This window comes from Colobus angolensis, unplaced genomic scaffold (genome assembly GCF_000951035.1).
Source record: "Colobus angolensis palliatus isolate OR3802 unplaced genomic scaffold, Cang.pa_1.0 Scaffold8, whole genome shotgun sequence".
Classification (NCBI taxonomy): Eukaryota; Metazoa; Chordata; class Mammalia; order Primates; family Cercopithecidae; genus Colobus; species Colobus angolensis.
This window is the reverse complement of record NW_012121820.1, coordinates 16047716-16064094: the sequence shown is the minus strand read 5'-3', so window position 1 is coordinate 16064094 and position 16379 is coordinate 16047716. Positions and strand designations below refer to the sequence as shown.

The 16379-nt window shown below is 40.9% G+C and overlaps 1 protein-coding gene across 1 annotated transcript in view; it reads left to right on the top strand.

The window, feature by feature from the left end:
• Positions 1-16379, top strand: part of CTNNBL1 (catenin, beta like 1) — a 177636-nt gene that overhangs the window by 30018 nt on the left and 131239 nt on the right. Inside the window, exons 2-3 of the mRNA XM_011929066.1 lie at positions 8700-8888; positions 13039-13145. Of these exons, the coding sequence (XP_011784456.1) occupies positions 8700-8888; positions 13039-13145 (296 nt within the window). The remainder of the gene's footprint in view (positions 1-8699; positions 8889-13038; positions 13146-16379) is intronic.

The window sequence follows — 16379 nt, the reverse complement described above, 5'->3', positions numbered from 1 at the left end:
CCCCCTCCTCTCCTCTGTTGCCCCCTGCCCGACTGTCTTATTGAAAGTGTTTATTCTGAAATAGAAAAGGCAATTGGGAAGGAAGAAATGAGAAGGATTGCTGTCTTGAAAAATGTAATTTTTTTTTTTAATATGAGCGAGACTAGACATGTTTTACATTTCCTTAAAGGGACAAGTATTAGGAACCATGGAAGGAGAGTGTAAGTGGAAAGGTTTCTCCTCAATTGAATGAGCTTCCTAACTGAGTGATTCAAAGGTGGAGGGGGCACAGTTTAGGGAGGAGGTGAATATCTGGTCACTGGAGGTGTTAGGAAAGCCCTGGTATATGCCTGGGCAGAGATATGTTAAAAAGGATTCAAACCTAACATAGATAACTGGGTGAAATCAAGGGTGCCTGATGCCTGAACTGTCTCTAGATAGCCTCAGAATTATTGCAAGAAGTTGTGAATCCAGAAGTACACAAGCATTTTCTGAGAAATGAATACATAATCTCTCTCTCTCCTCTCTTTTTTTGTCAATGTGGACATTAAAAACACAAATTCAGTGAAAAATATTACCAAATAATATATAGTAATTTATTTGTTTGTCGTCATTGTGTCTTAATCATTGGGTACCAAAAAATGGAAGTCCGGGGGGCAGGTGGTCCTGTCATTTTTTTTTTTCTTTTTTTGAGACAGGGTCTGTCTGTGTCACCCAGACTGGAGTACAGTGGCACGACCTTGGCTCACTGCAGCCTCCTGGGCTCAAGTGATCCTCTCACCTCAGCCTCCCGAGTAGTTGGGACTACAAGTGCATGCCATTATGCTCTGCTAATTTTTAAAATTTTTTGTAGAGACAGGTTCTCACTATGTTGCTGAGGCTGGTCTCGAACTCCTGAGCTCAAGCGAGCCTCCCCCCTCTGCCTCCCAAATTGTTGAGATTACAGGCGTGTGCCACTTCACCTGGTTGGTCTTGTCTTGACCTTAGAAAAGGGATCCACATTTAAAAACCTAACTATTAGTGGTCAGAGTTCTTTCCAACCTTAAGCCTCTTTGATTTTTTTTTTTTTTTTTTTGAGACAGAGTTTTGCTCTTGTTGCCCAGGCTGGAGTGCAGTGGCACGATCTCAGCTCACCGCAACCTCCGCCTCCCTAGTTCACGCAGTTCTCCTGCCTCAGCCTCCCCAGTAGCTGGGATTACAGGCACGCACCACCATGACTGGCTAATTTTTTATTTTTAGTAGGTACGGGGTTTCACCGTGTTAGCCAGGATGGTCTCCAACTCCCAAACTCGGATGATCTTCCCGCCTCGGCCTCCCAAAGTGTTAGGATTACAGGCGTGAGCCACTGCACCTAGCCCGCCTCTTTGATTTTTTAATCAAGTATGTCAGGAGTGATAGGGAGCTCAGTGTGGTGTTTTCTATGGACCAAACTGCTTCTGTACTTTAGGAACCCAGGCCTTTAGACTGGGCGCAGGGGCTCATGCCTGTAATTTCAGCACTTTGGGAGGCCAAGGCAGGCTGATCATTTGAGGTCACACTTTCGAGACCAGCCTCGTCAACATGGTGTAACCCCATCCCTACCAGAAATACAAAAATGAGCTGGGTGTGCTGGCACATGCCTGTAGTCCCAGCTACTTAGGAGGTTGAGACAGGAGAATTGCTTGAACCCAGGAGGCGGAGATTGCAGTGAGCCATCGCACCACTGCATTCCAGCCTGGGTGACAGAGTGAGGTTCTGTCTCAAAAAAAGAAGACACATAGGCTTTTATGTACATGCATACATATATGCATAAATGTCTGTGTGAAAGAGGTTATTGTTTTCAGCTTATAGACTGAGAAAACTGAAGTGTAGAGGGAATAACTTCCTTTCCAGGGCTGCTGAGTAGAGGTGCTAGGATTTGAATTTAGGAAAAATTGACTTCAAAACTCATTCTCCATACAGGTTATCACCGTTGCAAGCAGATTAGGAATCATTAGCTTTAGCAGTAATGAACTGAAAGCCTTTTCCTGTTGATGGTGGTTTATTTCTAGTTATATCCTGTCTAAAATAGCCACTAGTCTGTGTTCTTATATTTTAATAGTAGCTTTGTTTACTTATTTACTAGTGGCTGCTTCTGGGTCCTCTTACTTTCTTACCAACCAGTTTTAAGGTAACATGGAGAAAAAGGAAACGCACTATATTGGGATTTAGAAGCCTTGTGGTCTTGCTCACCATAGGCAAGTAGCTTAAACTCACTCATCTCAGATTTCCCTATTCTATTAATATAAAGAGAGAGAAAGACTAAATTATCTCCTTGTCCTGGCTCAAATTACTGTCTTTCCTGTTGTCTGATATCTTGGAAACAGTACTTCATGCCCCATTTGGAAGATCCTTTTCTGAAGTTAGCCAAGCTCTTAAGTTCTAGATGAAGAATTCTTGGTTTGTTACAAGGTTTAGAAGGTTTCCTTTGACTTTTTCCATTTTCTTATTAGAATTGGACATCTTTTTTCATGAAAGTACCTTTTACAAATTATCCCCTTTCTTAGCCAGGGAACTTGGAATGTTGAGCTGTCTTTAGACACACCACATGCACACATTTACACTCTTACATTCTGATACAAATGCGCTCTTCACATTAATAATTGCATTGTGTGTTTTCATAATTTATCATAGTGATGCTATTATTGCTCATTACAGAAGTTCTCTTTTTCCCCCCCTGCCCCCAAGCCTAATTGAGGTCGAGACAGCCCATAAATGTGATAATACAGATTGCATACTCAGAGGAAATGGGGTTGGTTTCATAGTGGAGTTTTAATTTAGGATTCGTTCTGGTGATGTAGCCTCTTCCTATGGTACATTACTTTGAGCTCAATATAACTGCATGTTCCCACAGCCCCTCATTATAGCTACAGCTTCTCACTGCTTTTTAATTAAAAAAAAAAAAGAGGAAAAAATGAAACCCAAAGCTTAGGCTGGATATTGTCTGGGTACGCAGGGAGTATCCTAGGCAGATTGCTTAATTTTTTTAACTCCTTCAGAGCTCTCATGAAGATGTCTTGATTTCTGTTTGCAAGGGTATGGTTGGAGCCACACACACACACACACACACACACACACACACACACACACACACACACACACACGATAGGCCTCAAGATCATTGGCGAGTAAAGGCATCTATCTATTATCGTGAAGCCTACTCTGAGCTTTGAGTGAATGGGAAACCTTTATCCTAGAAAGGCTACCAGCTGTGTGGTTGGTTGGTGGGAAATGCTTAGCTTTTATACCACTTACTACCTATTGGGAGTAAGGCAGGGAATTGTAGAAGATTGTAAAAACCCTTAAAGGCTGATGTTCGGAAGTTAAGAGTTAATCATTTTTCTCTAGTCCTGTGGGCAGCAGAGGCAGAGAAATGACTTTATTAAGAACAGTTGCTTTTGTCATTCCTTCATCTTGAGGGATTCCAAATACCTTTCAGATACCAAAACAAATTAGTCTCCAAAGGTGACTGGTAAGAATGGCTTAAGCCTCTTGGGATTGGTTGTGTAAGACACAGGGAGAGCTCAGCCTGAGCTGTTGACCTCTCTGACAGGCTGTGAGTATTACATTCTTTCTGTGGATCAACAGCCCTTTGGCTTCCCTTTGGTGAAATCAGTTTGACAGCTCTGAGCTTCTTCCCTGCTTACAATTCTTGTTTTGTTTTATATAACCCATCGCTCTCTCAGTGGTGAATATTGGGTAAATATAAATTAGGAAGTTTATTTCTTGGTCAGGTTGTTGAGTTAGCTTCATAATTTTTAGTGTGAATCTTTCACGAACAGGCAGGACTTCAACTTTTTTAGTCCATATTTCATTCAATGTCGCTGGAAAGGCAAATCCATTTTAGCTTGTATCAGGGAGCTGAAACCCCTCAGTTGGAAATCCCCTAGGCCTGTGCTATTCAGTACTGTAGCCACTGGCCTCATATGACTGTTGAGTATGTGAAATTGGGCCAGTCTGTATTGAGATACACCATAAGTGTAAAATACATACCAGATTCCAAGGACCTAGTGTGAAAAAAAGAATGTAAAATAACAAATTAGTAATTTTAAAATATAGATTACATGTTGAAATGATATTTTGGGTATGTTAGATTAAATAAACATATTATTACCTGTTTCTTTTTAAATGTGGCTACTAAAAAATTTAAATTACATCTGTGGCTTGTACTATATTTCGATTGAACACTGTTCCAGATTGTTAAGCTCTGATAACAAGGCAGTGTTTGTCTTGTTCACACTTATGTGTCCAGTACTCATCACAGTACCTCATACGGTTGGCACTTAGTTGAAGAAATGAATCCTAACTCTTATTCAGAGTGGTCAAATCTCAGGAATGATTCAAAACTTTACAATTTGTAGTGTTAGTGTTTGAAAAAGAGACATTTGAGGGTTAAGAAGAGAAATGAAGAGAAGTTCTTACAGTTTTTGCCTTTAGAAGAGAAATGTGGAAATACACCATATCAGGGCCTTTGCATGGCGTATTCTCTGTTGGAGAGGGAGGTGGGAGCTGCTGTGTTGCTGAAGGAGCTGTCGCAGCTGGGTTTGGCTCTGCCGGAGAGTTGTCATGAGGAGCTAAAGCTAAAGCTGAATACTGTGTGTGAGGGAGAAGGTTGGAGAAACAGTTGGTGAACTTAAAGGTAACCCTGTTAGGGATGTTATACTTAAACACTATTGATAAAAGTTAACAGAGTTATTCTTGTCTCAAGAATCCACACTGGCCCTGTTTATCCCTGTGTCCCTATTTATACATGACCCTGTTGGAAGCCTGGGACTGGCAGCTGATTGCTTGAAGATCCTTCAAGCGTTATAACTCTTTAGTAAGTTATTTGTTGAATTAATGATTTAAAAAGTATTGTTTTAACATAACCAAGGTCTTATATGACATATTTATAGGTGAATGTTCTTGCCTGAAAGTTCCTCAGATCTGTCTCAGTTAGGGTCCTGGAATCTTGGCAGATTAGCAGTTTTCCAGAAGTCAGATTCAACTTTGAGAAGGGACCAGGTTGTCTTTGCAAGAGTTTATTAAAAGATCTTAGGCATCCTGTCTTCCTGCTTATAAAATAGAGCTGTTAACTACTTCTCATTGCCAGAGATGTGGTGAAGATTGAAGTTCTGCAGAAGAAAAGTGCTATTTTAATGGGAATTTAATAAAAGAAACTCCTCTACTGACTTTTTTTTTTTTTTTTGAGACGGAGTCTTGCTCTGTCACCCAGGCTGGAGTGCCGTGGCCATCCTCCCCTGACTTCTGAAATGTTTGTTTTAAAGAAGAGGATTGGAAGATGTGTTCAAAAGAGACATTGCTAGTGTATTTTTCTATTTTGCATTTCTTAACTGTGGCAATATTTAGCTTTCTCCTTTTAATTGTGGCCCACTGCCTTTTCTTTCTCTCCTCGGAGATAAACAATCTAGAAATCTCCTTTCCGTGGAGAACTATGGAGCTCATGCCTTGACTTGGCTGCTGCAGTAGGCTCACGCTAATCAGAATCACAGCAGGGCTTCTTTTATGAGCTTGAAAGAATTAGTCTTCCCAGAGGGCTGAAGTTCCTTACCTGCTGAGGAGCTACAGATTTCCAGTTGGAAGCCTGCCCTCCTTTAGGACGAATCTACTTTCCTTTCCTCTTCTTACATGTAAACCACCACCTCCTTTTTTACTGTGGCCTGTCTGTAGTTACTGGCATGTTGCTTTCCTTTTTATTTTTCTTTTTTAGGGTAGAGTAGTAACGATGATAGTATATTTTTGTAATTTTTGTCCTTATGGAAAATAGTGTGTGTTCATATGAAATTATCATCTAGCTCAGGGAGACTAGGAAGAGAGTGAAAAATAGCAGGTGGTACCCTACAAACTAAATTGTCGAATGTGAGTTTTCTCAACAATGTCATATGCTCAGACTTACTAAAGCACCTGGGATGTGGAGCAAGCAGGAAACATGAATAAAGAGGGGAATGACTTTCTACCACTGGCAGAGTACAGTTCAGTAAAAGTCAAAAGGGGAGATGCGTAACATGTATAATAGAAAATTTTCTCTTATTACCAAACAACTTAGCAGGCTGGCAATGAAAGTGGCATTTTCTTCTCTTTGGTAGTAACATACCACATTGCACCAAGCATATTGCTGGTGGGTGTGATTACTATATCAGATAAAGAAAATCTCATTGAAGAATCTAACACAAATGTTTTGTTGGAGAAGACAGAATCATGTGGATTACCCCACAGTGATGATTTTATGTATTTATGGTTTAGAGTTCTTTCACTTGAAGTTCACAGAGGAAAGAATTATAATGTCCATTTACAGATAAGGAAACTAAGGTTTAGAGAGGTAGGCGACTGGCCCAGATTCGAATCGGGAGTAAGTTGAGCTGAATGGAGACACTGGGCTGTTTGGTGTCTGGGCAGTGTTGTGTCTCTTCAGCTCTGAAGCCCCTTTCACTACTGCTCTGTTTTATTCTAATTTAATGGAAAACAACACTAAGAACTTCTTAATGGATTGCATTGTAAAAGTCAAAATGAGTAGCTGTAGTCTCAGCTACTCAGAAGGCTGAGGCAGGAGGATTGCTGGAGTCCAGAAGTTGAGGTCCAGCCTAGGCAACATAGTGAAACCTCATCTCTAAAAAGTAAACAACAACAACAATAAAAGGCAAAATGAGGTCCTAACAGAATATGGTAGAAAGGTCCTTGGACTAGGAGTCTGGAAGGGCCAGTTCTGTTTTCAGTGATGCGCTGATGGTTTTGTAATCTTATGTAATACTTGGCTTCTGGGCCTTTATTATTATTATTATATTTGATTTAAAAACTTTTATTTTTAATTAGCAAATAATTGTATATATTTATGGGGTACAAGGTGGTATTTTGATGTATGTCTACAGTGTGGAGTGATTACATCAAGCTAATTAACAAATCCATCACCTTTAATATTTTTTCTGTGGTGAAAATATTTAAAATCTGTTTTATCAATTTTTACATGTACAGTGCATTATTATTTATTATATTCAGCATACAGTGCAATAAGTTACTAAAGCTTATCTTATCTTCCTGTTTAACTGAAACTTTTCTTTTCTTTTTTTTTGAGACGGAGTTTCAATCTTGTTGCCCAGACTGGAGTGCAATGGCACAATCTCAGCTCACCGCAACCTCCACCTCCCGGGTTCAAGCGATTCTCCTGCCTCAGCCTCCTGAGTATCTGGAATTACAGGCATGCACCACTATGCCTGGCTAATTTTATACTTTTAGCAGAGACAGGGCTTCTCCATGTTGGTCAGGCTGGTCTTGAACTCCCGACCTCAGGTGATTTGCCCGTCTCGGCCTCCCAAAGTGCTGGGATTACAGATGTGAGCCACCGCGCCCGGCCTTACTGAAACTTTATACTCTTTAGTCAACATTTCCCTCCATTCCCTTCCTCCACAGCCGTTGGTGACGATCATTCTACTGTCTTCTTCTATGAGTTCAGCTTTTTTAGATTCCACATACAAGTGAGATTACGAGGTATTTGTCTTTCTGTGCCTGGCTTATTTCACTTAGCTTGATGTCTTCCAGGTTTATCCGGATTGTCTCAAATGTCAGAATTTCCCCGCTTTTTAGAGCTGAGTAGAATTCTATTGTGTATATATACTTTTTTTAATCCATTCATCTAGTGACGGACACATAGGTTGCTTCCATATCTTAGCTATTGTGAATAACGCTACAATGAATAGGGCAGATATCTTCTCAGCATACTGAATTCAGTTCTGTTGGTTACATACCCAAAAGTGGGATTGCTGGATCATATAATAATTCTGTTTTTAATTTTTTGAGGAACCTCCATCTGTTTTCCATCATGGCTGTATTTATTTGTATTTCCACCAACAGTGCACAGAGTTCTCTTTTCTCCACACCCTCAACAACACTTTATCTTCTGTCTTTTTCATGATAGCCATTCTGATAGGTGTGATGTGATAACTCATTGTGGTTTTTCTTTGCATTTCCCTGATGATTAGTGATGGTAAGCATTTTTTTTTCATGTATCTTCTGGCCATTTGTATATCTTCTTTTGAGAAGTGTCTATTTAGGTCCTTTGCCCAGGCTCTGGGCCTTAACTCAACTCTTCTGTGAAATAGAATTGGGAGTGCAGTAGACATTCAGAAGTTACATATGTAATATTTTATATTTGAACTACTTGTGAGTAACTGTAGAAAAGGCTTTGTAATCTTTTGTAGATGTGAATTAAAACCAGGTGCTAAGAGGTTGACATTGGGAGTTATATCTTGACTAGTACGTGAGCCTAACCCAGCGTTGCCATCTTAAGATAGGTTTGTTGCTATTTCCATATACATAGGAACTTTTGTGAAATGGCAAAACTGTATATAAAAAAATTCCCACTGACTTTCATGGTATATTTATAGAATCATTAAGGATCTGAAAAATGACCACATAGAGCTTTACTCCGTGTGGTGGGAGAAATTATATGCTGGCTGCTTTTGAGTCAGAGAATTCTTGAAAGCTTTTAGGATATTTGCTGTCTGTGCCTTGCAAAGTCTTCTTTTTTTTTTTTTGTATTTTTTGTAGAGTCAGAGTTTTACCATGTTGCCCAGGCTGGTCTCAAACTCCTGGGTTCAAGAGATCTGCCCTCCTTGGCCTCCCAAAGTGCTGGGATTATAGATGTGAGCCACCATGCCCAGCTTCTATGTCATGTCCAGCTCTAAAATCCTATGTTTCTTTTCTCTCAGCCCAATAGGGGCACAAAACGTCCCCGGGATGATGAAGAGGAGGAGCAGAAGATGCGTCGGAAACAAACTGGTACTCGAGAACGTGGCCGCTATCGGGAAGAAGAAATGACTGTGGTGGAGGAAGCAGATGATGACAAAAAAAGGCTGCTTCAGATTATTGACAGAGATGGGGAAGAGGAAGAGGAAGAGGTAACGTGGCAGCGATGGGTGGCAGCTGAGATGGCTGGCCCTGTAGAATGTAATTTTGGGCCAAATATTCAGCTTGTCTGAGCTTCCCATCTTCATCTGTAAAATGGGATTAAGAATTCATATTTCATTGCGTTAATGTGAAGGTTAAGTGAGTTAGTGCAGTTGAGAAAGCATCTTGCGAGATGTAAAGAATAAGAGAGTTTTCAAATTATTCCTTATTATGTACTGTAGGGGAGGGTCAGGGCAGGCTTCCTGGATCTTACTGAGGACACATAGAAGGCACTTGTGTTATTACCTTTGAAAGAGGGGTCAAATTTTATCAAGTGGAAGGAAGGGCTTTTTAGGCAGAGAAAATGGTGGTATTAGCAAAGCAACAAAAGTGGAGAAGTTTAAGGGGGTGCCACATTGTTAGGTATTTAGATGTGACTGCAAAAGTACAGCTTAGGGAAGGAGACTCCTCAGGGCCTTTCTCTTTGCTGTTCCTCAAGATGCCTTGGGGCCTTTCCACTGCTTCCTGCCTCTGGACCTTCGGACCTCTGTGCCCTCTGTTGGAATGCTCTTCTTCCTTGATGCTTTGTATGGCTGGTTTCTTCACATTCAGGTCTCAGTGAGATGTTTCCTCCTCCAAGAAGTCTTTCCTGTGTAGCCCTGCAAGCCGTTTTCTCATTCCCTCATCACTGTATTCTGTATATTGTCTGCACAGCACGTGTCATGATTTGAAATTCTAGTTGTTTATTTGCTCATTGCTGTCCTCCTCCCAACCTCCCATGAAAACAGAGACTGGCTCTGTTCTGTTCACAGCTGTATCTTTGGTACCCAGAGCAATACCTAGCTCTTGGTGGGCCCTTAATAAATATTTATTGAATGAATAAATGAATGAAGCTGGTAAGAATGGAGGTAAAATATCAGTGATTAAAAACAAAATGACCTTACCTCTGTGTCTTTTTAAATCTTTAAGTGTTAACTTGTATGTTATTTCACTCTGGCATTTTGTTCAATATGAATTATGGAAATAGAGTCTTAAGAGCCAGCTGTTTTTTGGTTCCCTCAAAGACACGATGCTAAGTTTGGATTTAAAAAATGAGGCTGGCGTGTGAATCTGAGAAGAAGAAAAAATGGATTCATATTCCAAAAAGGTCTTTACTGTGCTGTGACAGTAGCTATTTCCTTATTAGGATTTGTACTCGTGTTAATTTGGGGGTCTGCCCCTAAAAGATGATGGCACTTTAGAAATATGTGGTGGGAGACAGTCCTGAATTTTTGAATTTCCTCTCTGAGGGCAGCAGCCTTGCCAGGGCTTAGACAAACTGTGTGTAGCACATCCTCCCTCCTTTCCCTCCTCACTAGCTTCTGCTCAATCTGTTAGCCCTGCAGCAGCAGTTAATTGGCAGGTATAATTCCCATGTAGGGCAAGGGTGGTACTGGAGGATTAGGATAGTAGCTGTCATGGGTAAGTGGTTTCTAGCCTGGGAGACAGAAATGTAATGTGGGACCAGCCCTTCTGTTAAGGGACAGGGAAAAAGAGATCACTTTGTAAAAATGACACATGGAAGGCTACAAGTCCAGGAGTTATTTTCTCACTGCCACCAAAGTCCCATTTGATGAAAAACAAGTGATGCTTGCCCCTGTAAAGTCACGTGAACTTGTAAAATATTATTGTCCTTTTTGTGCTACATCACCAGCATTCATCTTTCTGAAATCTCCCTCTGGTTTCTGACGTTGAGCTATTGGAGATACTGCTGTGGCTGATGACTAAGACTGATAATTCAGTTTTCCCCTAGTGTTGGAGAGAAATTAAAGGAGGGAAGGCCAAACCCTGGAGAGGCTAGGACTTCGGAAATCCCGTGAGAGCTGTGTTAACATTAATGTGGTTTTTCTCCAGAGTGGGGCAAGATATTAGCTAAGAAAAAGAAAAGTAGCAGATATTGAGCTTGCTTGAAAGTGATTTAACCTTTTCCTAGAAATGTTTTGATTATTTTAGTTAAATTCTAGTGGAATGTTGGATACATTGTGCCTGTTGCTAATAATAACCATAACAGCTTGCATTCATGTAGTTTACAAAGCACTTTTATGTACATATTTTCTTTAGGTCATCTCTATGACCTTGAGAGATACAGGTAACATTTTCATTCTTCCCCTCCCCTCCTGTCCTCTCCCCTCATCTCCCCTCCTCCCTTCCTGCTTTCCTCCCTTCCTCCTTTCCTCCCTTCCTTCTTTCCTTCCTCAGATCTTCACTGAGTACCTACTGTGTGCCAGACACTGGAGAGTCTACTTGTGCCACAGAACAAGTAGACATGGGCTAGCAATGGGGGTCTTTGCCCTGGTTTGGGGTTGGAGAAATTATCTGGGCAGATCCTGCCAGATCCTTACATAGATCATGTGAGGGGTTTGGGATTTTATTCTAAGTGTGTAGTGGATGAATTTAGGAAAGACTTAGGAGATAGAATTAGCTGGACTTGATGAAGCTTTGAGGAATATATTCAGCAAAGTAACGTTGTCACATGGCTAGTAAGTAGTGAAATTAGGCTCTGAGTCTTGACTGAGCCAGGACTCTGATTTGTTTTTACCACATCAGGGAATCTCTCTTTAAGCTGTAGACCCTGAGGAAGACGTAGGGGTTCAATAGAGAACCTTGGGATCTAGGAATCATTGGTATAATCTAAGAAATGTGTCATGCCGAAAATGAATTTATGGGTAGCTCCCACTTAAAGCCCAATATGTGGAAATAGAAATTTAATAATAGAATAATAGCTAACATTTTTGAGTACTTATAAAATTATGGAATGATTCAGTGCTTTCCAAAAGGATCTATTTTTTCTATTTGCTTTCATAGGTATTATTCCAATATATGAAGCCAGAAAATTCTGTATGGTCTACTAGCTTTTTTCTGCATTCTCTAGGCAGGGTTACTAAATTCTTGATGCTACTTCAGGATTCAAAGTACCTGTCTGAATTCCTTCTCAGTATCTGGTAAGGACCAGGCAAAGTAATATATAAGAAATGCTAAGCAGTGACTATAGCTAGTTAGCAACCATTCTTAGTTTACGCACTGTACAAAAACAGGCAGTAGGTTGGATTTGGCTCATGGGCTGCGGTTTGCCAACTTCTGCTGTAGGAGAAGATTAAGGGTCACTGTCACTGACTCAGAGCTTGACCTTAAACAATTCTTTTAAACCTTTCAGTCTTATCTTACATGTATAGCAAAGGAAGACAAGGTAAATGTATAATAATATTACCTAATATTGTTGCTTACTCTGTACCATACTGTGTGCTCAAGAAATATTTGTTGAATGAATGAGTCTTTAACACCTGTTCTTTTTTTTTTTTTTGAGACAGAGTCTCCCTCTGTCACCCAGGCTGGAGTGCAGTGGCACAATCTCGGCTCACTGCAACCTCCGCTTCCAGGGTTCGAGTGATTCTTGTGCCTCAACCTCCTGAGTAACTGGGACTACAGGCGTGTGCCTGTATTTTTAGTAGAGACAAGGTTTTGCCATGTTGGCCAGGCTGGTCTTAAACTCCTGACCTCAGGTGATCCGCCCATTTTGGCCTCCTGAAGTGCTGAAGTGCCGAAGTGCCCAGTAAGTGTTTAACACCTCAAACTGAATTTCCTGTGTTACAGAGAGTAGGCATTATGTGAGACACCCAAAGTGATATACCCAAAAAGAAGCATGTGATTACAGGCCCTTACTCCTCATTGTAATTGGGGAGATAAAGTGTGTACTGTGGCCGGGCACAGTGGCTCACACCTGTAATCCCAGCACTTTGGGAGGCCAAGGTGGGTGGATCACGAGGTCAGGAGATCGAGACCGTCCTGGCTAACACGGTGAAACCCTGTCTCTACTAAAAATACAAAAAAAATTAGCCAGGTGTGGTGGCATGTGCCTGTAGTCCCAGCTACTCGGGAAGCTGAGACAGGAGAATTGCTTGAGCCTGGGAGGTGGAGGTTGCAGTGAGCTAAGATCGCACCACTGCACTCCAGCCTGGGCGACAGAGCGAGACTCCATCTCAAAAAATAAGGTGTGTACTGTACATTTAACCCAGAAAGATCAATGGCAGAGTGAGGTGAGATATAAGAGCCACAGGAAAGTAGTGACAGTGAATGTGAAACCCCCTGGGGACTGAAGTTGTTGCATTTGTCTCTTTGTACCAGGAGGAGCCATTGGATGAAAGCTCAGTGAAGAAGATGATCCTCACATTTGAAAAGAGATCATATAAAAACCAAGAATTGCGGATTAAGTTTCCAGACAATCCAGAGAAGTAAGGTTCTGTTCTACTGACACCCTGTCTCCTCTGTGGCGTTTCGTTGGCTACTTTTGTTTTGGGTTTGGTTTGTTTTGGCTTTTGTGATTTGGGTCAGGAATCCCAGGATGACCCCCATGTTTGGGAAGTCACTAGAAGGACTCCTAGGACTCAAAGTCAGTGATACTCAGGGCTGTGGTTTATTACACAGGGCACACAACAGGATCAGCAAGGGAAAAACACAACATCAGGTGGCATCTGGAGAAATTCAGATACAGGCTTCCTATGTTTTCTCCTTCCCAGTGGGTGGGATCATACAGACATGCTTCTTTCTTCAGCAATGAAATGCATCAACATGTGTGCAGTGATGCTGTCCAGGGAAGACCATTTGATTGAGACTCTGAGTTCAGGGTTTTTATGGAGGACTGGTCATGTAGGCATTCTCTGCCAGTAATAACTAACAAAATTGTAGGCTCCTGGAAGGAAAGCAGCTGTTCAGTGCCCTGGGCTGACAAAGCAGCAAACTTATCACGTAGGGAACATTTCAAAAGCCAAGTTCCTGGCTGCCAGCCTAGGGCCAGCCTTGTAAGCCAGCCCTTTTCAAGATCAGCCCTGCTATGTTAACTCTCCTGCATTATTCTTTTCAATGCCCAAAGAAGACTGATTGTGCCTGCCATTAGTGATAGCTTTACTGTGGAGATCATGTCAAAGACTCTGAAGTTAGACAAATATTGGTGTGATACACACAACCCTTTGAATAAGTCACTTCCCCTTTCTTAGCCTTGGGTGTCTCATCTGTATAAGGAAATAATGCCTTCCTCACAGGGTTGTATGAAGATTAAAGGAGAATAATGGTAAATGTTTAGCTTAGTACTTGGCACATAGTAGGTGCCCATGAGATGACAGTTAACGTGAGTTTTACTGCACTAGCACCTTGGTGCACTGTGAAGTGTTAATATGAGGAATCTGGCATCTTTCAGTCTGTCTTGAATCCTAACCAAGGGGACTTTCACATTTATACAATTTTAATGTTCTAAACCTCTCTTTCTCTCCCTATCTTTGTCCCTCCCAGGACATACAATTTTAATGAATCTTAATATGCCCAAGGCCCCCAGGCAATTAACAGTTGAGTAGTATAGTCTTTGCACTCAAGTTTATAGGTTACTAGGGAGACTGACTCTAAAGGCAAGGTAGAAGGAAACAGACACTTGAAAAGAGATACAAGCAGAGTTCTGTGGGTGCTTAGAAGAAGAAACAGTATATACCAAGTTGGGGGCTATTGAGGGCGTCACAGAAAAGATAGTAGTTGAGTTGAGCCTTGAAGATTAATTTTTATTAGGTGGAAAATAACACAGAAAGGCATGCCAGGCAATATGAGGAGCATGAACAAAGGCACAGAGGTGTCAGAGGGCACAGAGTCTTCACGGCAACCTAGTGAGGCCAGCGTGGTCAACTGTGTTGTCCCTATGCTGTGAATGAGAAGGCAGGGTGGGGAGAAGGTGGTTACTGGGCCTAGGGCCACAGCCCTCTTTGATAGTAGGAATAGCTATTAATAGAGCAGGGCCCAGCTTACCCAGCACCAGAGTCCTATCAGGTTTTGTACTGATCTCCACCATACAGGAGCACTGTGTGTGTGTTTGTGTGTGTGTGTGTAATTACACGAGTAATGCATGAATAGATTGTCGTTCTGAAAATACCGGTGGTACATGAGTAGAGTGAAAAATGAAAGTTCTCCTTCACTGCTCTGATCTCTTTCTACTCCTCTGCCTAGAGGAACCTTGTGAACAGTTAATTATGCAAATGTATTTGTTTCTACTTAAATCACACCGTACATATTCTACACCTTGATCTTTTGGGTCATATAACAGATCTGTACAGGCATGTCTGTAGTACAGGCATGTCTACCTTGTGTTTTTTTAACTGGTGCATAGTATTTCATGGTTTGGAAATACCATGACTTATTTAATTATTTTCTATTGATGGACATTTGATTATTTTAAATATTGGCTTTTATGAAGAATGCTATAGTGAACCTACTTGTACATGTGTCTTTGTGTGCATATGTTTCCGTAGGATAGATACGTAAATTTTGAATTCCCGGATTGAAGGGTATGTATATTTTAATGATGGCTACTGCCAATTTTCTCACTCTATTTTTAAATTCTCCTCCAGCAATGGCATCTCTTTTCTTGTGTTCTTGCCCACAATGCATGTGATCAGTCTTTAACATCTTTGCCATTTGTTTTGTTGTTATTTCTGTACTCAGTGGTTCCTGCATTATACTCTGTTCCTTTTAGGCGATTGACTGTGTCTTGTTTGTCTCTAGTGCCTACCACAGTACTTGCCTTGCTGTAGGTGCCCAATAAGCATAAGAGAGCTTATGTAGTCCCTGTTGTCTTTATTACGTCCCCATTGCTTGAACCTAAGGATACATTATAAAGAAGCTATGCTGCAGGTTCATAACACGGGAAATGTAAGAAATTCAGCTTACTTCTTTGAACACCAGTATTTCCTTTGCCCGCTTGGTAGATACACGTCTATCAATATGGAGCAGAGTTTCTGCAGGTTATGTTCACCATCTACATCTTAGGTACTTAGTGTTATAGTTCATTAACTGGCTTTAAGACAGTGTGATTTTATTTTAAAAAATGAGTAGTGTTTTTCATTCAGACAATGTATACAATATTTTAGTTTTAAAATCTGAACATATGAAAATTGAAATTATGCATAAAGAACTTTTTTTTTCATGTCAAAAAGCGGTTAGGAAACTACATTGTGTTTTAACCTTGAGTTCTTGAATTCTTACTGATGCAGTGTCTTTCATAATTCTCTAGATCAGCGAGGTGCAATTAAGATGAAAATTGCTAGAGCGTATTCGGATGAAACTTTCCGGTTGAGATCAGAAACATTCAGATTTATCTTCCCATATATCCAATTGTCATTTTGATTGCGTACCCAAAAATGCTTCTCTTCATTGGACTGCATTTCAGATTCAGTTGACAGTTCTCTTTATGCAACCTCCAATTTGCACTGCGCAATCTTTCTCCCAAACACCACATTGACTGGAGTGTGCTGTTTCCCTAGAAAGTCCTTTAATCATTCTTCTCTTCATTTTTGCAGGGACAGAATTACTTAGTTTACTGATTTTCAACCTTTTTGGTCTCAGGATCTCCTTGTACTCTTAAAGTATGGAATATCCCCAAGTGCTTAGAAAATTCTGGAAAATACAAGAATAGACAAGCACACATTTCA